At 37.7% G+C, this 26,222-nt stretch overlaps 3 protein-coding genes across 10 annotated transcripts in view; 1 reads left to right on the forward strand and 2 right to left on the reverse strand.

Annotated features, from left to right (window-relative positions):
- LOC100116365 (dynein heavy chain, cytoplasmic) overlaps positions 1–26,222 on the forward strand; it is a 631,875-nt gene that overhangs the window by 390,152 nt on the left and 215,501 nt on the right. For all 8 annotated transcript variants that reach the window (XR_004228365.2, XR_004228366.2, XM_031933441.2 and 5 more), the window contains one exon: positions 14,207–14,408. Coding sequence is in view for 6 of the 8 variants with exons in the window: in XM_031933441.2 (XP_031789301.2) it covers positions 14,207–14,408 (202 nt within the window). In the remaining 2 variants the exon portion in view is untranslated. The remainder of the gene's footprint in view (positions 1–14,206; positions 14,409–26,222) is intronic.
- LOC116418354 lies at positions 4,818–5,334 on the reverse strand. Its single transcript, XM_031933444.1, has 2 exons — positions 5,267–5,334; positions 4,818–5,180 (listed from the first exon to the last, which is right to left on the reverse strand). The coding sequence occupies exon 2, from the start codon at positions 5,177–5,179 to the stop codon at positions 4,874–4,876; it is 306 nt and encodes a 101-aa protein (XP_031789304.1). The 5' UTR covers position 5,180; positions 5,267–5,334; the 3' UTR covers positions 4,818–4,873.
- Positions 6,496–8,115, reverse strand: LOC107981655 (probable serine/threonine-protein kinase samkC). Its single transcript, XM_016987898.2, has 2 exons — positions 6,974–8,115; positions 6,496–6,883 (listed from the first exon to the last, which is right to left on the reverse strand). Exons 1-2 carry the CDS (start codon positions 7,008–7,010, stop codon positions 6,573–6,575), a joined length of 348 nt encoding a protein of 115 aa, XP_016843387.1. The 5' UTR covers positions 7,011–8,115; the 3' UTR covers positions 6,496–6,572.

Here is a 26,222-nt window from a genome sequence, read left to right on the forward strand (position 1 = left end):
TAGCTTTCAACGAGAATTCGATTCCTTTGGATTTCAAATTTGCTTGTAAAAATTGATTAATAGCATCAATCTCATAACTACCAGTAGGAATATTAATAATAATATCTCCGTTTAAATGCAGTTTATTATTTGAATAGTCAACATTGGGAATAGAGTTAAATGATAAAAGTTCAACTAAACCCAAGACAAAATTTTTATGCTTCGGTAGTTCAATCGAAGGAAAATATTGCGCTTCTAACAATAAGACAGATGAGTTTCCTGAGAGACTCAAAGTGAAGCTATCTTCCATGACTGATCGGAAGATAATGATTGTATTCGTCAGTGAGCACCTCTTTTATAGTCTCCCAGCTAAGAAAAAGAGACAAATATGACCACATATAAATGAGTCAAAATTTTGCTATCTTTTATAGTTGTATTTAACTTCTTTCACGTTAAAATATAACATGAGATCTTTAGGAGGTTTAAGATCACCAAAACTATCAAAATAAATCAATTCAGGACCACGTTTGCGATAGCAAACCCAGTGAGTACCTCTATTTTGAAAGTCCTCCAAGTTTACCACTGCTGTTTCATTATGCCATGGACCATCGGGTGGTAGATTATTTCTCATGAAAACACCTCTGAAATCTGAGATTTTCATCATATGAGCATATTTTTTTAGATCATAGTCAGTCAGTGCACGATTTGGCAAAGTTAAATCGAAGTTTTTTTTTTTTCTACTGACTTGATGACCACGACCGATATGAGGTTTCATAAATAATCCCATTCCAGTTTTATAGGGCTTAAGATGAAGACCTTTGCCTAAAACAATAGCTTCCATGGTCTTATCATGCCTCTTACTTTCTTCATGATTTTTCTGCGCAGCTTTAGCATCATTAACTGCTTTAGCTATTCCAGCAGCGCCTCCTGCTAGAGCACCGGTTGCACTTAGTCCTGCGAACAATGGAATGAGAAAAGGAAGAACTCCACCAATTTTTGATGGAAGCGTCAGAACACGTGGAATGATAACTTTTTTCTTTCCACCTACACTTTTAACAGCTTGACGTGCACCCTTCAAGGCTGATTGAATAACCTTGCGAGAACTTTTACTTGATGACATTGATTATTTAGTCGCAGTCACTAACTTATTAAATTTCAATCCCATTCCGGTTTTTCCTTTTAATTTCATAGCATTGCTAACAGCAAAAGCAAAAGCTTTTTCGCCAAGACTAGCATCCTTAGCTCTGACACGTTGCATAGCTTCCTCAGCAAGCATCTTGTCAGCAGCTTTACGATCTCCGTTTTTATCGGAGTAAGCTATGTCGTGTTTTTTACAAGCCTGATCAAGCGGATTAATACCAGGATCTCCTCTTTTCATTCGCTTTTTCAATTTAGTTCCGGGACCGCAGTATTGATATCCAGGAAGATGCATTTCAACAGGTAAGTTATTGATAACTTTATCAAGCAATCCATAGCCTTTCGGCTGTTTCTGAGATTTGTGTATGATCATCTCTCTTCGAGTGTTGATTCACAACTGACGTTCATGGTATAAAACGAGCATTTATATTTCGAGAGCTCAATGTTGAATCTGACTCTGATGTGTGAACATGGATTTTACCGAGCAGAACGTCAAACTCCCTGTCACGAATTTTGATTTTGGAAAAGAGAAGAGAAAGAAGCGTCATGGGGAATTACTGCCAGATAGTATACGAGCAGTATTCTGTGGTCCATCAAACTGTGGAAAAACAAATAGTTTATTGGCTTTAATTACACACCCCAATGGTCTTAGGTTTGAGAATTTGTATATATACTCTAAATCCTTGAATCAGCCAAAGTATCAATTTCTCAAAAATGTCTTGGATCCGATTGAAGGAGTATCATATCTTCCGTTCAGTGAGCATGAATCTGTAGTATCTCCAGATGAAGCCCTTCCAAATTAAATAATGATTTTTGATGATGTGGCATGTGAGAAGCAGGATAACGTCAGAGCATTCTTCTGTATGGGGAGACATAAGAGTGTAGATAGCTTCTATCTATGTCAATCTTATGCTCATATAGAAAAACATCTCATTAGAGATAATGTCAATTTGTTAGTAATTTATCGACAAGATGATGTAAATCTTAAACATATCTATGAAGATCATGTGAATACCGATTTAACTTTCAACGAATTTCGGAATCTTTGTTCTGAATGTTGGAAGAATGATAAATATGGATTCATTGTTATTGACAAAGATAGACCGATGAATGAGGGTAGATACAGAAAAGGATTTGATTGTTTTGCAATAAAAAAGGAATTATGAGTCTCATACTTACAGTTCAGTTGTAGACATCGACACGTCAGCATGTCAGACTTCACGAAAAAGAAGAATGTTCTTAGTGAGCTCTTGCGAGCTCGTGAGGCTATTAAGAAAAAATACACTTTATTAAAACAGGAGAAAGGTGATTTTGAAAATGTCATCGGTGACACTCTAAAACCAGTCATCACACCACTTGAGAAACTTGTTGAGATAAAAAGTGAAAGCCCACTACAGCAACCGTCCAATCACATTTTGGATCAAAACAACAGTAAAAAAATGAAAAAACGAATGAGAATCGATCGATCGAGTTTGCTCAACGATCAAAATAAGAACAATAAATCAAGTTTATTGGATTATACTGTTTATAATTATGATGATGATGATGATGATGATGATGATGATGATGATGATGATGATGATGATGATGATGCTTTTGACACAATAACCAATTCTACATTTAGATCTGCGAGTGGAAAAAATGAATCAGCTGAAGACTTTTTATCATTGCTAGATAAAAGCCGTAGAACGATTGATAATATATACGGAGTGCGAAAGGTTGATGAAGTGTATATGATTGGTGATTCAGAAATTGAATTTGATGATAAATATGTCAAAGTCAGAAATGAAAGTTATCCTAAAACGAGTGGACTAATGGAATTGCTATTTAAAAAATATCCGGATGATCTTCTGAGCTCATCAGATCGTGCAAATTATCGCAAGATTCTGGAAGCAACAAATGCTCATCGGAAAAAATTCAGCAAAGATGAGTCTATACGAATGTCGAGAAGTAATAAATATAAGAATATTTTAGCACCAATGTTCCGCAGCACTCCACGTAAAAAGAACAGCAGCAGCGGAGGAGGACTCATACCTAAATATAAAATAGCTAAGAAAAGTTCTTCCATTGATCTCGTCTACTGGGATGATCCAAACGAGCTTACTGAGAGACTTCGACTATTGATTGCCGAACGATCAGCTGGAAATAATAATCACGACAATGAAATCCAGTCGATTATTGAGGAATTACGTGAAGCTGGGCATATATATTGACACACAACTTTCTTCTTTGCATCAGTACTACCATGAGTCTCGATGTGTTTGGAAGAAAACTTGAGGGCTCGCAAGTGAGTCGTGGTCCTCCAGGCATTGGTTTCAATTTTACACCGGACGGTGATTTTGCTTTAGAAAACAAGCGACTTTGCAACCTAGGACCACCCAATCAGCCAAACGATGCAATCACCTTGCATTCACTGAAAGTTATTCTACAAACTGAAATAAATTATATAGCTGCTAAAATTTCTGGAATTGGTGAAGTTATAGAAGAATACAAGCAGCAAGTTGAAAAACATCAATTGGAAGTGGATGCAAAATTGCGTTATCTTTATAATACAACTCTTCGCAATTACTCTGGTGTTGATTATATAATTGAAGAAGTGAATAAACAATTAAAAGTTCATATAGACGAATTTCCAGATGGATTTTCATCTACTGTAAACGAAGATGGAACGTCATAGAGTAGCTGAAGAGCTGCATAAGCCAGCACGTCGGCGATACAAGAGAAGAAAATATGACATACGTGGAATAGACGAGACTTGGCAAGCTGATCTTGTAGAAATGATACCATATTCTAAAGAAAACAAAGGTTTTCATTACTTACTCACTGTCATAGATATATTTTCAAATTATGCATGGGCCGTGCCAGTCAAGTCAAAGAGTGGTAATGATGTTACTACAGCTATGAAGTCAATACTGAAAGAAGGACGAGTACCGAAGAATCTACAAACTGACCAAGGAAAAGAATTTTACAATTCAATTTTTCAAAAACTTATGAAGAAGCATAATATACACTTATACTCTTCACATAGTAATCTTCATGCAAGTATATGCGAACGATTCAATAGAACGTTAAAAAATGCAATGTGGACAGAATTCAGCAAACAAGGAAGCTATAAATGGATGGATATTCTACCTAACTTGCTCAAAGCGTATAATTTGAGAAAACATCGGACAACAGGAATCGAGCCTGAAAATGTTACACAGGCAAATGAGCGAGAAGTCAAGAGACGTTTTCCAAATGAAAAGTCGCCAGTGAAAAAGCCGAAATTTAAAGTAGGAGATAAAGTATGAATAAGTAGGATAAAAAATGTTTTTGAAAAAGGTTACACACCAAACTGGTCTACTGAAATTTTTACAATAACGCAAGTTGTCAAAACTAATCCGACAACATACCACCTCAAAGATTATAACAATAAAACCGTCTCAGGTGGCTTTTATGAAACAGAAATTCATAAAACTATGTATCCTGAAATTTATCTAGTAGAAAAAGTATTAAGAAAAAGTGGTAAACGTGTATATGTTAAATGGCTAGGATTTAGTGACGAGCATAATAGTTGGATAAATAAAAATGAGATTCTTTAATGTAACTATATTATCAATTTATGTTCTTTTTTTTTATGGATAAAAGGATCAGATTGTAGTAAATAAAAAAAGCAGATGTATTATGTTTATTATATTAAATTTATTCATGTATTATTATTATGTACAAGTTAATAAAAAATATATCTTTGTAAAATCAATTTGTGATTTATTCTTTCTTATTGAGTACTAGAATCAAACTTAAAAGAAGATCCACCCAGATATTTTAAAAATAAACAAAGTTTATTTGCATTGTTGCAGAGTGAATTGAAAAACGCTTCATCTTTCAGAATAGCCGATGAAATCTTCTCTGGCAAGAAAACTTGAAAGCTGTCATCAAGTTCAGCAACAATCTTCGTACCGAACCTTGTCTTGACCTCTTTCAGTGCTGTCACCATATACTGATGATCTTTCTCCATGTCTGTTGCTCTTTTCTTTGGCAAGAACTCTCGCTCAGCAATCTTGTTGAGTGCAGATAGATCCATTCTGAAAAAAAGGAAAAATAAAAATTTATGTTAGAGAAAATTGTATTAAAGACAAGTAATGAGGGAGAACTATGAAATATAACTTACTTATTATGAAGTTAGGTGAGCCTTGGTCTCTTTGTAGAAGGTTCGTTGTTCGCTTCGATTTCTCGAATTTGCTCCTCGTTGTTGTCCATGCGTCATATAGCCCATTTCCCTCCACAATTCCTGCCCTTTCCATTGCCTCTAGTAAGATATCCCTTCTCTCTTCTGATTCTAATCTTATCTTATCTAATGATGGATCCCATTCGTGCATGAACTCCTCAGGCACATCGTATTCAATCCTGATTTGTTCACATTCATCCCCCCTCCCACTTTCTCCCTCTCTTTTTTCTTCTGCATCATTGCCAATGGTTACCTTATCCTCCCTCTCATTGTCTCCCTCTCTTTTTTCTTCTGCTTCATTGCCATTAGCTGCATTGTATTCCCTCTCCTCCGCTTCCCCCTCTACATGCATTGCAGCTTGCGCCGTCTGTTCTTCCATAATTCTGTAATGACCCCAGGGCAAAGTATCTGTACTATGAGGTAATAAGTATCTTTTATCATCGTGAGGACTTAGAGCAATTTTTTCTTGTTTTTCAGTATGGACTATGTGTAATTTTGAACGAATATTGCACTGCTCACGTTTTATAATAACAAGATCGTGAAGACATTTTCGATAATCTTCGAATGTGATTGATTTCTTTACTACATTTACTGATAATGTGGCCTTATTTTACTACGCAATAGCGTTGTGAAAGTATGACGGTCTCAAGCCCGATAACGCAGAGAGCAGTCATGTTATTTGGTGGGGGGGTGGTGGGGGGGCCAGGCGGGGGGGTGGTGGGGGGGTTTTTGAGATTTTCGAAAATAACAGAAAAATGAAAGAATTTTACGTGTTTTGGTGGGGGGGCCAAGGTGGGGGGTGGTGGAGGGGTGGTGGGGGGGTGTAGTGGGGGGTGGAGGGGTGGTGGGGGGGAGTCTTGCCAAAATGACTATATAATATAGGAAGATATATATATATATATTCGGCAACGTATGTTGTTGCCACCTACTCACACGCTGCTGATAAGACGTGACAATGTGTCAGATGGCATAGGTAAATCCGTGCCCGCGTGAGTCGGCCGAGCCATGCCTTCTGCATGTCCGACGTTTCTAATTATAATAAACAGGACCCTTCTGGCCCTGGTTGTAACGCGCGATCAACGACAGTAAGCATGTGTTATAATATACATTTCTAAAAGGAATAATGTTTAAACAAGCAGGAATCACAAAATATTAGTGGAAAATTATGTTTATTTATTTTTATTTTTTTTACAATTATCTTATCAAAAATTTATTACAAAAATTTATTACAAAAATTTATTGAAAAATATCATTCAGATTTGTTTCGCATATTTGCTTTCTTATCGAACACGATAAGCGGATCGTTGAGCATTTCGTCATGCAATATACGCGGTCGTGCTCGTTGCTGTAGTGACATTTGCAGTTCTTGTTGATGCTGAAGTGGCATCGGTTGATCTGCTTGATGCTCAAGTGGCATCGGCTGATCTGCTTGATGCTGAAGTCTCATCGGCTGATCTCCATGATAGAGAGGCTGTGGTGATGTCTGCTGTCGCGGAGATGGTGGTGGTAGATCAGTCTTTTTTAAAGACAACGAAAGTTTTCTCCGTTCCTTCTTTTCTGCTGCAATAACAAAACAAAAAAAAAAAAATTAATGTATATATTATCATAAAAAAAAATGGAATGAAATGAATGAAAAAAAAATTATCTTACCTGATTTTTCGCTCTCTTGAGATGATGTGATTGTCATCCTTTTACCACTTATACCATTGATTGCTTCATCTGAAATTAAAGAAGAATGAACTGAAACTGAAGAATGAACTTGAAAACGAAGAGTGAACTGACTGACGAAGCATGCACCAGGTCCTTAAATACGGTGAACAGCGAAGCTTCCCTTTCCACTTCAATTGCCAAAAGTCCTTCGATTGGCGAAAAATTTCCACTTTCTTCTCATTGAACCTCCCTTAGACACTTCCCACCGGAATTTTCAAAATCTCCTCCCTCTCAGCAAAATTTGACCATCCCTCAATCACTCGAGTACACGCCTACGCGTTCTTGGAGAGAGAGAGAGAGAGAGAGAGAGAGAGAGAGAGAGAGAGAGAGAGAGAGAGCGGTCATTGTTGACTGTCCATATCTTAAATTTTCATGCGACAGTCTTCAGCATGTATCCGACTTATCTGTATGAAAATTCAAAATCCTAGTTCTTGAAACGCACACACGCACATATTAACTTGACATATAATCTATCTGCTAATCTGCAAGCAATCAGCCAGATGTGTATACTTGCGCGTAGGCTAGCAAGCGGTCGGGAAAATATGTATACCTGAGCGAGAAGGGGATGGGTCAGATGTGTATACGCACGTCCAGGTAAGCATGTGGAAATATGTATACCTGCGCGCGTGTCGGGCAAGAAGTCCGACAGATACTCGTATGAGATCTATTGTGCTATGAAAAAGATTATCTCCGTATGTAAGCACGCGGTCGAGGAAATGTGTATACCTGCGCGTTTGCCACACAGATACCCCTGTGAGATCTATTGAGCGTAAGATTATCTCTTTAAGAATCGACAGTAATTTCAAGTGTGTGTGAAAATTATCTCTGCTCGTGACAATCTAACGTGGAAACAGCTTTGAGGGTTCATCACTTCACGAGAGCGAGCAGATGTGCTTATTATTCTTGTTATTATCTTTCAGTTTAAACTGTGAGAAAGCGGGATTTATTTTTCTCCGATAAATTTATTAGCTTTGACTGCTATCTTATAAGGATGCATTTACACACTTTCACACGTTTCTCGAAAATCAGAGAAGGAGGAGTTTTTCCAAGCAATGTAAGCGCTTCCCTCTCTTTTGGGAGGGCTGCAATCTTTCCCTGAGAGGAGAGAGGGTGTTCTAGTATCTTGGAGAGAGAGAGAGGGGATCCCTCCTCTTTCATCGGGTACCAAAACACTGAGAGGAGAGGAGGTGTTTTAGTATGCCTATGTTCTGGTATGCCTATAGCCTATCTACTAATATTCTTTTGACCAAAAATTTGTGTAAAAAAAGGTGGTCTGGTAGGTGTGCCCTCAATTTGAAATTCTTAACTTCCAGCACCCGAGTTGTGTACTGTCGGTCGTGCATTTGCACATATATGTTTTCTGATTCTGAATTCTGAAGATATGCCGGTAAAAAATGATTGTTAAAAATAAAAGTTAACATAATCACCACATAGTCCATGTATCATAAATTGTCGTAAAACAGCGAATAATCTTGGATTTTAACTTTCGTCGGGTATTTCTGCACTAATTAATTGATCTACGTAATTTGCAACAAACATTTCTTTTTAAATTATCTAAAAAAAGTATAATATGCATGTTCGGACGACCTCTTTCTTGAAACTCAATAACGTACGTATATGCAATACAATTTCCGAAAATACCCTTTTTAACTACTTCGTCTAAAAATACATTTAGAAACACTTTAGCTACAAGATCTGGTGTACCAATAACTTCCTCATTTACGCATAAATTTTCAACTATTTTATTCCGTTTAGGATTACATGTTATTGTAATAAATAAATCGGGCTTACCAAGCTTTTGAACAATAGTCATAGAATCGATGAAATTTTATTTTAATGCTCGGGGGCTTTCTATAAATGTTAATAGTGAAATAATCATTTAACAAATTTTTTAATCTTCTTTTTATTAGTAATCTATTATTCCTTTATATAAATCTGTTCGTAAAGATTGTTGATTTTCCTTTAAAAAATAAAGTCTGGATCCTTCGACTTTTATCCAAGCAACTACGATGTATCGTTAGTTTTCCTTAATTAATAAATAGGCTAAAATCATTTTAAATACTAAATTTGTTATATTGCTTTTTTATGTTTACTTTTCATGTTCGGCATCCAACCAAATCCACCATTTGAGAATATGAATGAATAAGTCATAGGATCAATGTGTTTACTTATAAAAGGTGTAATAACTGGTTTTTCAAATTTAGAATAGATGAATATGTCACGTTCTGCAGGAGGTTTGCACTCCTCACCAACGAATAGGATGGCTACTTTATTACTTGTCGCTTCATTATATCTTTCTTTATCATGATTATCATTTCTTATAAAATAAATTTTTATTTCTCTAGAAATATATCCACCTTTATTCAATCGTTTCAATTGCTCTTCTTCTTTTACTTCATATATCATTTTGTACGATTTAGCATAACTGTTTACTTCTATTAATAGACTATCTTATTCTTTAAACAATTCAAAATCACATTGCGTGTTATCTGTTGATCTTAATTGTAAAGCAATTTCATTATCTATAACATAAAGCTGACCATATTTTCGTGCTTTATTTATATTTATATGCAAAGCATAAATATTATGATAAATTTGGCCGCATATCCTAATTACTTGTGGTCTTTTACCAGATAACTGATTATATTTTGCTCCAAAATTAGCAAATGTAAGAGCTTTATTATATAATCTTATATTTCGCTTAAAAAATTTAGTTTCAGTATTATTAGCAGTGATCAACTGTTTTAATCTATCAGGATATAATGGATCTTCTGGATAATAAATTTGTATTTAAACATTTCATTCAAATTTAAAATGCTTTACAATTCAAAATTCACAAATTACGCCCATTTTTCCTGAATTAATCTCAGTAATTGATGTTGCATCTAGTAAAACATTATTTGTATCGTGGGAGTCAATATTTTTTTTAGTCTCTTTTTTCTCTTCCTTTTTAATTAATTTCAGCTTTTTTACTGTACTTTTCTTGCCATAATCTAATATCCTTTTTAAATTTATTGTTTAATTCTTTTTGGTCTTACCTGCTTTTGATTGTTTTTACATACGTTTTTGTTTATTGTAGATTTTTTTTCTACGCTCATTTGTTGATTTCGCAATTTGATGTATAATGCTAATTTTTTCTCTTAGTGATTTTATAAAAAACAATTCATCTTTTAAATCATTTAATTTTACTACGGGATAACATTAATTTTCTTGTTTAAAGGTTTGTTTTTTTAATTAAGAAATAAGTAATTCAATGCCACGATATATTATATTCTTATTTTTGACTATACTTGTCGATCGTTGGACAGAAAATTATATATTTTTAATTTTTATTTTCATATTTTTTGAATCACTATTTAATTTTTGTTTTAATGAAGTTTTTTTTGCTTCTACCAAGATCAATGCGCGCTCCGCACGCTCTGCTTTATATTAAACATTTTTGTAGGTTAGAAATAAACTATCACGCGCGTCCCGCCATCTATCTCGTAATCTTATTGGCCAATCGACGACTAATCAGAGGATGAATAGAATGATGATTCCTCTCTTTTTTTGAGTAGGATTTTGATTTGATACATATAGAATGTCATTGTTTTTCACATTAATCGGTACGATTCTTTCAAACCGATGAATACAATTACCAGTTGTTTTATCAGCTAAACTTATTATTTTATTATCTATATTATTTTTTGATTGATTTTTAGCAGTTATTTTATCTTTGTGTTGGCTTCTGAAACAGTCAATTAATGATTGCTGATCTTGACTAAGTCTTTCTGTTATATCATAACTCAAGTTCGTTGATATTAATTTTATTAAAATTTAATTTAAATGCAGCAAATTTTATTGCGTGAGTAACGTTTCTTATAATTAGAATTTTAGCAATTGTGTCAAAATTAATTTTAGTTTTAGAATCTTTTGATATTGTAAAAAATGATCAAGTGAATGTATCAATTCCAATCAAATGTTCTCGCAATTTAATTTAATGCTTGGCCTTTTCAAAATTGATTTCACTACATTCACTAACGTATATATGTATGCGAATATATAAAGAAACTTTTGTAAGCTACAAAAATTTGACAATTTCTTTAAGAATATCGTAAATTTTTAAGAAGAAATAAGAATCATAATACAAAGATATATCTTTGTGATGATGGAACCGTAACTAATAGTTGCCAACATTTTACCTTGTAAAAGGTGTTTTTTAAACCGATTTCACACCCGTTTAATAAGTTTAACCAAACTTCTAAAGAAATAGCAAACGACCTGTAGAGAGAATGCAACACGGTTGTTTACAGAACTCATAAAGTTGAAGACGAGCTTGTACAAAGGGCTCGCTGATCACACTATTCTTAATATCGCAGTTCAGTATGTCGGTGTGATTTTTCAATGTATCTAGTCCATCTTCCTCGCGTCCTAGTGGTTCTTCTCGTCCCTGAACTCAGTGAGATCGTTGACACAGTCGCATCCCGCCTCGAACTTCTGAGCTGCGGAAGATCAAGAGAAAAACATTGTAGTCCTTGGCTCATTTCGAAGAAACAATAGCGTATGAGCTTGCGAAAGAACAGCACAATCGTGATCTTACTTATTCAAGAGCTGTTTCCTCTGCCTTCCTCGTCTCTCACATATTCTTTGTGATAATGCTTAGGTGACCTTACTCAACAACTTCTTGCTTTTGTATATACTAAGTACACCAGACTACGCCAGACGCAAAAAATACTCTTACACACCATACACGTGCCGACTTGATGCATTAATTACCGACTCAATTACATGTAAAGGTACTTTTATATCTGTGTAAATAGAAACAGCTTACTAACCTTATAATCTATTATCTCATAACATATGCTTGTATTGTTGTACTTAAAAAGATGGGAATCGCATGTCCAAAATTTTGAGAAATTATCGCAAATTAATTTTTGGTCATAATTATTTTGCTAATAGAGAAATTTTTGAAGCAAAATATTATGATTATTAGTAATTTCTGATTAAAATCTTCAAGATACATTACTCAAACATAAGCATCAAAGACATATCAGACGAGAAATCACTGGAGACAACAAAACGCATTTAGGTTAAATAGCAAATTCAATGTATAATAGGGTCACGCTGCTCTCCGACGGCACAGTGTATAAAAACTTATACTTGCCATCGGGACGCTACCACGCCCCTTGATAAGCAAATCGAGTCAACAGACGATAATTAAAGAATGGATAATATCTAACTGTAGATATCTAAAATGTATATCTGTTAGTTATATTGTTAATTATGAAATAATTTATATGCAGTTAAGGTTTAAGTAGGCATGCGGTCAGATAACTTTCTTTACCTTTGCAGGAATGCGAAGTATGTAATTATTCTATATTTTATTTCTGGTGAATAAATATCTAAAAATTTAAATATCTAAATAAATAGAACTAGCGCGCCCTGCGCGGCCTTACGTCCGCGGTGGCTTGCCGCCTTGCGTTGTTTTGCGTTTAGGGCACGACCGCTGACGCTCGCGCTTCGTGCTCGCTATCTAACGTTTATGTTGGTTATCGAGCAACAGCTTTGACTGACTACCGTCCAATCTCTCTACTCTGTTTTTTATCCAATGCGTTGGAGTTGCTGGTGCACAGGCAAGTCTGTAAGTATCTCAAAACAAGACTTTCCCTTGACAACTTCCAAAAAAGCTTCCGCACTGGTCACAGCACACAGTCTGGCTTAATTAAGTTAACTGATCATATCAGGCTTGGAATAGATGAAAAGAAGGTCATTCTTCTACTTCTATTTAATTTCAGCAATGCGTTTGATACTGTGTATCACGTCAGGCTGCTCAGAAAACTATCCTCTTTCAGCTTTTTTAAGCATTTTATCCGCTGGCTTGCATCTTATCTCACCGGAAGAGGAAAGTCCGTCATTGGTAACAAGGACGGACGCTCCACCTTTCAGCCACTAAACACCGGTGTCCCATAGAGATCAGTTTTAGGTCCTGTGTTATTCTCGTTGTACATAAATGATATTGGTTTTTGCCTGGATTTAGATGTGTCCCATCTAATCTACGCGGATGACCTGCAAATATACAGCCAATACCACCTTGAGGAGGTCGATTCTTGTTCTCTCAGGATGAGTGCTAACGTTGAAAGGATAATGGGCTGGGCTGCATAAAACCACCGTAAGCCTAATGTCCTTAAAACTAAGGCAATCGTCCTAGGCTCCCCCTACTACATCAATGATTTACCTACCGTTGCTAACATCTACATCGTAGGGGAAGCCCGGGTCAACTATGAATCGTTAGTGCGCAATCTGGGGTTGCTGCTTGACTCCAAACTTACGTGGAAAGAGCATGTAACACAAATATGTAAACGTGCTCACTCTTTGATGTATCGGCTTTACTTCTTTTGGAAGAGCACTAACTTCAGGCTGCACCAACACTTTGTGTAAGCACTCCTGTTTCCTATCATAGACTATTGCTCATTAGTTCACTGCGACCTGACTTAAGAACTTGACATTAATTTTCAAAGACTTGTTAACACGGGAATTCGTTACATCTATGGTGTAAGGAGGGACGAGCACATCTCCCCTTATAGGCGTGAGTTGCAATGGCTTACCACCGCCGGGCGTAGGAAATACTTCATGGCCTGCTTCTTGAGAAAAATCTTTAACACATCAGTGCTTGTCTGCATTCAAGCGTTTTTCGATTTCCACGTTGCACTTAGGCCTGTAAGGGGTGAGGAGATCCCCCTGGACATCCCGGCTTTCAAGACAGAGACGCTAAAGAATTCATTTTTCATAAGCACCTCTTACCTTTAGAACACGCTTTCATTACATCTTCGCAACACACTATCTATTTTTCACTTTAAATAAGCAGCTAAAAAATATTTCTTTAAACTAGAAAACACATAATCTTTACGACATACACTCCTTTATCACATTTCATTTGATTTCATTCCACGCGCTTCATACCTAGCACACAAATTTATGCTATTTCTTGTATTCTATTTGTAAATATGTAAAACATAATGTACAAAAATGAAACATATCTAAATCTAAAATCTCCGACTGGCCGAACGCGCGAATCTCTGCTGCTTCGTCGCGGTGGCACTCAACTTGTTACAAAATGTCATAGACTCTAATTTTACATATTTCTACTACTATTTTTTTAAATATAAATACATATTGCTTTTATGATGTTTACAGGAACTTCAAGCAAAAAACGACGCTGCTAATGCGAAATTAAGACAAATGGTGAAAGATCAACAAGAAGCCGAGAAGAAAAAGGTTCAAAGCCAAGAAATACAACAGCAACTAGCTACTCAAACTGTAGCAATTAATGAAAAACGTGATGATGTTATGGCAGATCTTGCTCAGGTAGAACCAGCTGTCATTGATGCGCAGAATGGTAAGCATATAATTTATACAAAAGAGATAAAATGCTCAAGAAATTAAATTGATACTAGTTTTTATTTGCCCAAATTTTTTACTTATCTACATGGTCAAATCTTAGGGAAACTGACAACGCAAAAGTCCCTTCTTTGAGATTCTTATTTTATCCTTACAGATAATATATATCGATGTAATATTTTTATAGACATTTTAAAAATTTATTACAATTAAGATTTTTCACTTTAAGAGATTATTAAGAAAGATATCGATATGATATTTCAATTATCTTATGGAAAATCAACATAAGAATAAGAAATAATAAAGAAGTATTTTGTGCTTCTATGGATCTTGAAATTACTTCGTAGCACTAGATGACGAATCTATCAACATTCTCGCACTTGTGCGCCAATGTAATTATTTTACGCACTATTAGAGTAATGAAGTTCTCTTGCACAAAAATGGGGGATCCTACATATATAGACTACGTATATAGATCCTACGTATATAGACTATTGGTATACTAAAACACCCCCTCTCCTACCAAAGGGTTCTGGTACTCGATGGAAGAGTAGGATAGTTCACCCTCTCTCCAGCACACTAAAACACCCTTTCTGATGAGAGAGTAGCTCAGATTTCGTTAGTGGAATATCTTGCAGAAATCTCGAGTATTCGCTGTGTGCGTCTTGTTGGAAGGAAGGGCTGACACTGATGTCAATTTTACACGTGGTCTTATAGAGAGAGAAACCAAGCACGCCCACGGCGGCCGCTCGAACTATTTTTCGATTATAAGATTTAACGTGGAAAAGAAACCATTTCGAGGGCACCACAGTCTATGCTCACAGCGAATACACACGGACTGATGGATCTTTATTTTTTCTTGTTTAGAGCGCCTTAGAGGCCTATAGAGGGCTTGGAAAAATACACTATTCGATAGGGTTTACGAGTGTTTCCCCCAAAAGCACAAGAGGTTGTGCTTTTGGGAGAAGTGCAAATTTTTCTTGTGTACGTGTGTGAGTATGTGTGTATTTGTGTGTTACAATGGGAAAATCGTCGATATCAGTGGAAAATACCCTCGCGTTTTGCTTCACCTAAGTCGTTATGAGTAACCAAAGTACTTACTTATTTCTGGTACAATTTTTAGAGAAAAAAAGAGAGAAACAGAGAGGAGTAGCAGCCAGGTAGCATCCTCCTGTCTCTGCCGCTGTGTGTGTGTGAGAGAGAGAGAGAGAGAGAGAGAGAGAGAGAGAGAGAGAGAGAGAGAGAGAGAGAGAGAGAGAGAGAGAGAGAGAGAGAGAGAGTGAGATCGGTTTGCAATAAACGCAAACTGCCAGTCATAGATTATCAAAAGAACGTTCCAGAAATTTTTAATATAGCCCCGGACGTAGTTGTGACAAATGAGTAGAGCAAGCGCAGAGATTTTCCCTTTGCTTCTTGAAAACGATTTTTAAGGATACTCTTGGCTGACATAGCAAAAACTGAAAGGGATTTTGCAAACGATCTGCGATCTCGAAAAACAGTGATTAAAGTAGAGAAATTAGTATGTAAATTCAAGTGCTCGTACGCTCCAAATCGTGTTATACGACGGAGAAATGACCAAAGGACAAAATTATTCCTTGTTTATAAGAGCGTGTTAAAGCCGCGTATATTCCTAAGAGGCAAACTTTGCACGATTTAACCATGAGCACTGATTCGGATTCTACGCGAAGCTCTGAGTCAGAGGTCGATATGTACTCTGAGGCAAATTGCGAGTGCGACATCATATCGGACAATCAATCCGGCAGCTAGAAGATCGTCGTCGATTCGGAAATTGAGCCCCGTGGTAATTCGGAAACTACGCGCAGTGTGAAAAAATGAATCAACGATAGAATTAACTAACTGTGAGAGCTTCCGCAATTATTTTAAAGAAAATAGTCGCAAAAAATGGCGATCAAATTTAACACGATGCGCGTGAAAATTGAACTCACTGCGTCCGTTTTCGATTATGCACTGGCCGATAATAATATTTCAGGAAAATGTAAGTTTAATCGCCGTTTTTTGAAACATAGCTGTTTAAACTCACTAGATTTTGGCAAAAATTCAAAAAATAAAATAAGTAATAATAAAAAAAGTGCGTACGATATTAAAGGAGTCGATAAACTCAGCGTCGTTAGCAAAAATAGGAGACAATCAGAACGGCTCGCGAGCAGCGATACAGTCAACGCTAAAATTTTAACAATCTTTTAAATCAATTCATCAAGACTTGAGAATAATCTTGATTTGCGCCAAAAAGCAGGCAACATCAAGAGCTTTGTTCTGAAGCTGAAAACTAATCCAGTGGCTCATGCTAAAAAGAAACAGCAGGTGCAAGCTGATATGCGCGTAATGGCTGGGCCATGGCAATCTTTGCCAACTATTGTCAAGTTAATCAGAAATTGCTGGACCCAGCACAAGATTAAAATTAAAAAAAAATCATACATGAAACGGGACGTATTTTGTATAATTCTTCAATTCCCAAAAATGTATAGCCTGTTCGAATTTAGTAGAAAAATTACGTACTAAATATAGTAACGAACAAAACATAATTTATCCCGGTCATACGAGAATAAATAATGTCAATTGCCGCTAATTAAATAAAGAAATAAATAACAAATTTTCACGGATTTCGGAGTGTTCATCGCAGTCACGAAAATCAGGCATATTACACTTGATATTCGATTGACACGTAGAAAAGCCAAAAAATATCTTCGGATATGGCTTGCACTCTTAGGGAAGCAGCGATACAGATGCATCGTTGCATTGTCCTGAAAAGGCCAGTACAGCCAGGACCTGATCGGCAATCACCTCAAATGGAGTTGATTTTAGCAAACCAAAACCTAAGAGTATGTATGCGCTTCGAGTCGCAGAGCCTCCGAAAGTTCGACGGAACTGCACCTGGATCCAATTATCGATCATTCAATCCAAAAAGATGGCAGTCAACTTTATCGATAGCATAAGGCAATAAATGATTAATAATTCAGAAGTAATTCATAATCTCAATCCTGAAATTCAAAAGTAAAAGCGTGCCAAGCACGTAAAAGCATGTTTAAGCCGAAAGCATGATCAATCGTGTAAAAAAGAGCCATAACGTGTCAAACAACAATGAATCCTATCGAGCAAAGCTGAATTGAAAACATTTAATGCAAAATAATAATTTCTCTAGTTTAAATAAAACATTTTAAGATCGACAAATCCTGGTTTCAGTCGTCTTTTTTTACTGTTTTTTTTAAGCGGCACCGTACGTGCCGCATCAAGAATAAAAAGTACAACAAAATTTTAAACAATTGCAAACAAAACAAAAACAGTAAAAGAAAAACGGTTAGCCATAAACTCATTTACAAATTACATAAGTATGTACGTAAAAATTCAGCGTAAACGGTGCGACTGATGAGGATTTGAAACGTGATACCGCATAGACACACTCTCCGGACATACCGGGTGTCGTGAATCAATTGAGATTTGACATGGCTGTTAGGAAAACAATTAATTCTATTTTTCTCTACTCTATTTTATTTTAGTGCATTTTAATTATTTATAAGTCCCATAAATTAAGCATGTAACTCACAACGCTGATGCTGAAACTCGAAAGTCGAAGAATAGAACGGAAATCAATACATCGAGATACAGTAAACAATCAAAGCGGTAAAACATAGTGAACTTTGGAAAAATATATATTTTTCACATGTATTTTATTATCTCAATTTACCCTTGGTAAAAAAAAAATGATAGCATGCGCGTACATGCTTGGACAATAAACCAAGAAGAAATTAGTTGCTTGAAAACAGCAATAGGCTCGACCGATATTAAAATCAATACAAAACTGCACGAAAGCAGGTGCGACATTTAAAAAAAAAACCATTATAGGCGTTACAGTGGTACCTTCAAGTAAAAATTAAAAAAAAACAGATAACACATACATTTTCACCAAATCATTAAGTGCAAAATTTGCACGTAGACGGAATGACGGAAGCAAGGAGAAAGTTAAGGACTAGGGCCATCCCTAGATCCCTCGAGCTGAGTCAGTGCGTCGAATCAATGAAATCCTCATGCCAATAAGCAGAATCACGAAAGATGATTTTTAAACTCCAACAGGGTTCGCGTCGACTTCTCCCAACACTTGCCCGGAGCCTACAGAGTACCTATGAGTCCTGCCAAAAATCGAGCTTAGAAAACTGAAGTAGAGAAATTATACACATAGGGAGCTAGAAAGGCTGTGAGGCCCGTCGCTAATTGTCCGGAGCCTATAGAGCATCTATAAAGTTTTGCCGAAGTTAAGCCTAGAAAACTCGGGCATAAATTTGTATATAGAGAGCTAGAGAGGCTCTGAGACCCATCATTCATAACGCGGAGTCCATAGGGCACCGAAAATATAGGGAGCCAGAAAAGCCCCGAGTTGTCAAAAATTCCGTCTTACTAGAGCAACTAGATCAGCAATATTTTCTTACACTCACAAAAAAGGATAGGTAGGTCTTGTCCAAAAACTCGAGCTAACGTAGCTCTAAAAGTGTACCACTGTATTTAAATATAAGGTTTAAAAATCGGACGGGTCCGTTATTTACTTAAAAACTAAACAACAACCCATATATTTTTATCGTTCATAAATCCAACGTAAGCAAAACTGCAATCTAGCAATACGCGCGAGAGAAGAAACAAATTATTCCAAATTTTAAAAATAAAAAGAGAAATCTTCGCGTAGTAGAGCCCATTGCTCGAAAGCTAAATAAATTACGCTAAAACGTAAGATCAGACGGTACTTCGTAGCATCTCGCCTCGTCCTCTCCTGATAACGTAAAATCAAATCATCAGTAAAAGCAGAAAAAAGGCCAAGCTGCAATAAGTGGCGCAAGAGAGGGTATTGAGCAAGGGCCTTGCTCAATACCCAGAATTAGAACTAATGATAATTATTATTAGTATAATCATATATACTAGCAAGAAACGCTCGCTTCACTCGCGATTTTAAAATTGATTGTAATGATATTTAATTATTCGGCGTGTCATTATTAAATATACGATTAAATATTAGATGTACACTCGATGGTAGTTAATTATTGTGGGACGTTTTTGAGATGCTCTAATCAGATTGCTGGATCGATAAATTCTAACCAATCAAAAGCATGATTTTAAAAACCTCCCACGAGAATCAACTACCGTGAAGTACAAATGAACATATTTAATACAGCCAACATTTTATAAGAGTTGTTATAGCTAGTACACAGGACCGGTTTTAAAATTATAGAATAAAATGGAAATAAATTTTAAATATTAAAAAATGTTATCAAACTGTTTGTTATTATTTGATGAAAGTATTAGTTATATTTACAAAATATAACAGTAGAATAATATTAATTAAATTTTTTTTTTACATTTATAATATAATGTAAATTGTAGGATTATAAAAATCATCAAGAGGCGCGATAGCGCTAGTAATAGTAAATAGTCACTAAAGCAATAGTAGCTTATTGTCTATCAAATAAATTAATATGTCAAGGAGAATATGCTTTGTAAAAGATGTGAAATCTTCCTAAAATATCATTTTTTTTTAAGTATAAACCTTGGCAAGTAAAAGTAGTAAAATCTATAAATATTAAAATGTCAAGTAAATATTTTGTTTTGCTATACGCGCTAAGATAAAACTGAAGTTAAAATCAGCTTTTCCAAAAAATATCTAAATGCTTTTCCAAAAAATATCCAAACGAAAAAAAAACATTTACTGGACATTTTAATATTTATAGATTTTACTACTTTTTCTTGCCAAGGTTTTTCCTTTTGAAAAAGATTTTTTTAATAATATTTATATTCTGTACTAAAATGTAATACATAATGCAATATTTACTTTTATATTAAATGATAAAGATATCTTAAGGGGTCAAGCCTGGGTTAAATCCTGCAAAAAAACAAAAAGATATTCTTCTTACCAAAATATTTTTGATTTGATGTAATTTGAAAAAAAAAATTCTATTGAAAATATATAAAATATACACCATTTTTATCGAAAAAAAACATGTATATACCTTGTAAAATCATTGACCAAAATTCATGACATTTCACTATATAAATAAGTGTTTTTAGTCACTTGCCACGGCTTTTTGAAAGATCCGGACCGTCTTCTTTACTCTATCCGGGCTTAAAATGTACCTTAAACATGTCCCCTCGAACCGATCGAGAGACATTGCTAAAAAACATAAATCAAATACTGCTAGCAACAAATTTTGTTATCTAAAAAATATCAATTAAACATTGCGCGGCGGGGAAGTGCCTTCCATCCTAATCTTGTACCGAATTTCTCCATAATTGTAAGTTTTTTGTTACATTGTACATACATTATTATACATCAACAAATTCTAATAAATACAATTTTTCACATCAGTCTCCTAATGAGGGCGGCATTGTACGTTGAAACGTTGACAAGAATAGAAAACATATTTTTAAGTTTTTTCTCTCCTTTCTCACCATACAACTTGACTCGGGAATACCGATACAGACAAATCAATATTTTTGATCACCATAGAGATACAATACCTTTTTTTTCCTAAAAATATTGTTTTCATAGAAGATATTCGTATTCTTATGAAACATATCAATTTTTTCAGATTCATTATTAGGCAGAGCGTTTTGTATCTATTACCTAGTGGCCTTTGTCTAGCAACAGTTTTACTCAGCAGTTTCGCCTTGTTCTTCCCTTCTATTCTCTTCGTCCTTTCTAACCTCCTTGATAATGGTCTTTACGTAGTTGTTTACTGTGCACCAGCCATCTTTCAACGCTAGCATAGCTGTCATCATTGATTCAGGGGTTACCCTAGTCTGAAGGTAACGCTCGAGTTCTTCTAGTTCCATTTCGTATCGCAAACAGTTGCAAAAGACATGCTCTGCATCTTTGTTTGCTTCCAAACATACTGGGCAATTTGGATTATCCTCTATCTTGAAGCGTTGTAAATAGGCTCAAAAGCACCCATGTCCGCTCAACAACTGCGTAAGGTAGTAATGTACTTCCCCTGTCGATCTATCCAGCCAACAATACGTGGTATAAGGCGATGCGTCCATCGCCCCTTTCCACTAGAGTCCCATCGTCTTTGCCACTCAGCTAGGGTTTGTTCCTTTGGGGATTTCCGAACTTCCTTTTAAGTATTGTCACCACGCCGGTTTTTTTCGTATATATTCTTTCGTTCTGTTGCTAGAAGGCCAATAGGAGGCATACTTGAAATAACGCACACTGCATCTTCTGATACCGTTCGGTGGGCAGAAGCGACCCGCAATGCACTTTTCCTATAAACTGTTGACAGCTTTCGTGCATAGTACTTTACCAACATAGCGTCCGCCAATATTGGGGCACCGTATAACATAATTGATGTAGTTACACTGGCTAGGAGTAACCTTCGACCCAACGTTGGCCCACCTACATTTGGCATTAGTCGCAAATGCTGCCTTATTGCTTGCCCTCTCAAGATGCTGCTTAAACGTTAGTCTGGCGTCTATGGTAAATCCCAGGTACTTAATGGTCGGCTGAGAGTCTATTTCGTGTCCCTTCACTGTCAGCGTTATTGTCTCTATTTTCTTTCTACTAGATTTAAGTATAGCCTCCGTTTTATGGCTAGCAAGCTCAAGTCCAGTCTGCTTTAGCCAATCGTAGATTATACCTACTGCCTCGTTAGCGATTTCCGTCACCTTTTTCTTTTGCTTTGCTACTACCACTACTGCAATGTCATCTGCAAACCCTACAACTGTTGCCCCTTCGGGTAGCTCTAGCCTAAGTACTCCATCGTATATAATGTTCCACAATAATGGGCCAAGCACTGACCCTTGCGGGTTCCTTTCGGTTACTTAATAGGTTTTCGATCCGCTTGCTGTATCATACAAAAGGGTTCTGTCTTTCAGGTAGTCAGACATAATCCTTTTTATATATGCGGGTACCTCTTTTTTCCGTAGTGCCTCGTGTATCTTGCCCCAGCTGGCTGAGTTAAACGCATTTTTAACATCCAGTGTAATAATATCACAGTACTTTTTGGATCCTCCTTTCCTTTTTTTCCTTCTACTGCAGGTCTAGCGGTGTCGGCTACTAAGCTTATGGCATCAAGAGTGGAGCGTTTTTTCCTAAAGCCGTATTGATATTTTGCTAGTCCGCCTGGTTTTTTAATGACTTGTTCCATTGTAACGCTGTTTATGCGCTCCAAAATCTTGCACGGGGTGTCCAGCATGCAGAGTCGTCTGTATAAAGCAGCTTCTCCAGGTGGCTTATCTCCTTTTGGTAGTAGCACCAGGCGTTGCTTCTTCCAGTTCTTAGGAAACGTCCCTTCTTCGAGACATGAATTGTACAAGTCTACAAAGACATCGTCGCATGCCTGTATAGCTTGTTTCAATGCAATATTGGGTATGCCATCTAGGCCTGGAGCCATGTTGTTCCCAATTCTTCTGTATGCAAGTAGTAATTCCTCTGTGGTGATTGTTGGATTGATTTGGTCGTTTGCCCCCGCTTCAGGAATAGCTGTTCCTTCCAGTTGAAGGGGAAACAGTGTGGTCACAATATGTTTCAGCAATTCCGGGCTTTTTGGAGGGGGATATAACCTCCCTTTATCTTCTTCATTACCACTTGGTACGGTCGCCCCCAGGGATCCAGCTCAACCTTTTCCTGTAACTCTTTCAGGCACCGTCGTTTATTTTCTCGGAATTTTGTCTTGAGTATCCGTTTAGCATCCTTCATTATTTTATTTAGGGTGTCTACTATTTCTTTAATACGACCAGTCTTGTAGTATTTCTTCCTAACCCGCTGTTCTTGTCTTCTGGTTCGGTGACACCTTTTGCGGGCCGCGTCAATTTCTTTATCTCACTAGTATACTGGCGATCGTCTATTGTTGGGAGCCCTCCTTGTCATCGTTGCGTCGCAGGCTCGAGTAATATTTCCCATTACCTGCTCGACCTTATCATTCGTATATCCAAACAGCTGTATTTCTTCTAGAGCTAGCAGGAATGTCTCCTTATCATAATCCTTCGTTTTCCAACCGACTCTTTCTATCGTTGCCCTCCCGTTGGATCTCTGCTTTGATATTCTAATCTCCATTATTAGCGCTTGGTGGTCACTATTTGTGTAATGATCGCTCACCATCCACAATCTAATTAAGCGAATCAGGCAGCTGCTGACAAACGTGAGAGCTATGATGGACCCTGTGTTTCCCCTTTGAAATGTGTAAGAACATCCCTGATTAACTAAGACCAAGTCAAGAAGGGCGTCCTCTTTCGTTCGTCCTTTGGCTGACTTACTCTACTGCCCAGGCGTTGGAACCGCCTGCTATTAGTACCGGTTTTCTTTCTACAGCATCTTGTACTATCTTGTCCAACAGTTGTCACGTGTACACAGTTGGGTTGGTTCATAAACTCCTTTGCTTCGTGCCCATCTTTTCCACATTTAAAGCAAAGCTTACTTCTGTCTTCAGTTACGGTGCAATTTTTACCGACATGGCCAAAACCTAGACGTTTATAACACCTAAGCAACTCGTTTTTGCGGTTGGCCATCCGGATCCTACAGTTGACTCATCCTATTCTGGTACCCGTATCACTGCAATCTGCGTGTCACCATACGACTTTCGCAAAGATCTTATCGTAGAGACTCCTATGCTGTTCTCTTTGCTAATTTCCTTCTGTAGTGCTTGTAGTACCTCTTCTTTTGAGGTAAGCATGTCTAGATCTCTGATTTCAATGGTTTCTTCTTCCTGGAGTGCTTTTATTGTAGCGCCTTTCACAAGTTCCGCTTTAACTGCTTCTTGAAAGTCCGAGGTTTTGACTTCTCTTGTACGTTTAAGCTCTATCAGAAGATCTCCTGCAACTGTTCTGCGTATTTTATTTACGCTATTCCCCAGTGTGTTAGGTGACGAAGCTGCTTTCATTTTTGACAAGATGCCTGCATTGCTCTTTCCTTCTGCAGCCTTGATGAATCTTCCGAACAGAAGAGCCCCGGGCGGGTGGCATTTCTGCCAGGGCAGTTGGGTGAACCCTGAGATTTCGGTAGCCTCGGTATACCCCCCACGAGAGGAAGGGGGAAGGATCAGTAATGTTCCGAGCTGGAACTAGTCGAGTGATCGAAGGACCATCTTGAGGGTGGTGAAGATCAAAACTTGTATACCCAGGTCCTTGTAAGCTAGTCGGGCTCTAACTAGCTGCTTGGGACTCTAGCCCTGGGAACGCTCCGGCGTAATGTATGGTTGGCCAATGCCAGAACGAGTGGGACGTTTAGAACGTGGTAGCTTGCTTAGTATACTTCGGTGGAAACGTTCGTGAACTCTCTACTGGGGAGGATAATATCAGTGCCACGGGGTCGGGGAGCCGCAGGATAGTATCCTGTCCCGACAGGGTAAAGGACTCGTGGTGGCGGTGGTTAGCCCGCATGCTGGGCAGAAAGTTTATCTTTCGATGTGTGAGTTGCAGTGCACAACTCGGGTATTGACCTGCAGAGTCTTGAGGGATTGGATGGGATCCCGCCGCCCATCCGAGCGGCCGGTTGACTTCCCACTTAATGTCACCAGGCATCGGAGGTCATTGAATGTTAACGTGCATTCATTGATCGCGTTGGCCGAGCGTACCTCCATGGGGGGCCATATGGGTAAGCGCAAGCAGGGACCGCATGTAAAACTAACTGACGCAATGCAGCCTTGATGATTAAAGCATCCGGTTTGGAAGGTCTCGCCCGCTTCTGTCCATTCTTGCTGGCCCTGTTCTGGTTTGCAACGCCAGGGACACTTTTATCCTCTTTGCTTGCCTTTTTCTCCTTTTTTTTTTACTTTCTTGTGACGACTTCCTACCACGATGCCTTTTTAGGTCGATTATCCGCTCCGTTATTTCCTCCATTTCTATCCTGTGGAGTAGTTGGAGCTTCCTCCGTTTTACCCGCCTTCCGAGATCTGAGACTCGGGGTTGTCTGGGTTTCCCTCCTCTGAGTTCCCGGGCGCTGGCATTGCTGTAAGTTATCTTCTGCTATGCAGAGATTCTTATGGTTCTTGCTTTTCTATCCCTGTCTGCATCAAGCCCTATTTCCATATCACCTGCGTCTCTGCGTGCATCAGTGGTCAGGTGATAAACCTCTGCGGCTTCTGAGTGAGTTTGCCCCCCCCCCCCCAAACTTCATGGGGCCAGCATCGTCCACCGGGGCTATCACCCGATCGGAATCGACGGCGGGACTAGGCCCTATGGCTTGACCCGCTTGGGGTAGTAATGTTATTAACTCACTATCCATGTTGGATTTATCTTCGGGGTTTCTTCTTCTAGCCTGTTTGGTCCGCGGAGCATATCTTATTTCTGCTCTACCCTTCGGCTGGTTGAGACCTCGACGCGCCGATGAGCATTTCCCTAGCCGCCACCCAGCAGACGCGCCACATACAGGGTATCGGCATCCCTGTGCGGATCTGTGTGTGTATTTTTTTTTTCTCTTTCAGAGAAAGGTGTTAGGAAAAATCTTAGAAAGACGATAGCGTCACTTCGTTTATGGGGTCGTCGAAACAGCCCCATCCGCAATGTCAGCTGTGTGACGAATTCACACCGACTAAACCCATCCTTTTTACGGCCAAATAAAAAACACCCAAACGTACCAAGGAACGCCCTCTTTGCTTTTATCGACCCTCGGTAAAGGCGCACCGAGCTACATCTTCTGTGCCCTTGTTCCCCGCGGTACGACCGTCGAGTAGTGCTTTGCGGGGGAGGGGGGGGGGGCGAAAGGCTTTCACGCCCTCTTCTAATTGATGTGGTCGTCATCACGTCTTCTTCTTTCTGCGTCGTCCGGGCGTCTCCTTTTTTCCGCATCGTCCGGTCGTCTGCTTTGTGCGGCATCTTTCGG

The sequence above is a fragment of the Nasonia vitripennis genome, unplaced genomic scaffold (assembly GCF_009193385.2).
Source record: "Nasonia vitripennis strain AsymCx unplaced genomic scaffold, Nvit_psr_1.1 unplaced0251, whole genome shotgun sequence".
Lineage (NCBI taxonomy): Eukaryota > Metazoa > Arthropoda > Insecta > Hymenoptera > Pteromalidae > Nasonia > Nasonia vitripennis.

What these genes read in the sequence shown, in the direction of transcription:
- LOC116418354 (XM_031933444.1), bottom strand. Translation starts at nt 5,179, where the DNA reads ATGGATCTATCTGCACTCAACAAGATTGCTGAGCGAGAGTTCTTGCCA.
- LOC107981655 (XM_016987898.2), bottom strand. Translation starts at nt 7,010, where the DNA reads ATGACAATCACATCATCTCAAGAGAGCGAAAAATCAG. An exon ending in TCAAGAGAGCGAAAAATCAG is followed by an intron (nt 6,884 to 6,973) that starts GTAAGATAATTT and finishes TTGTTATTGCAG; the next exon opens with CAGAAAAGAAGGAACGGAGA.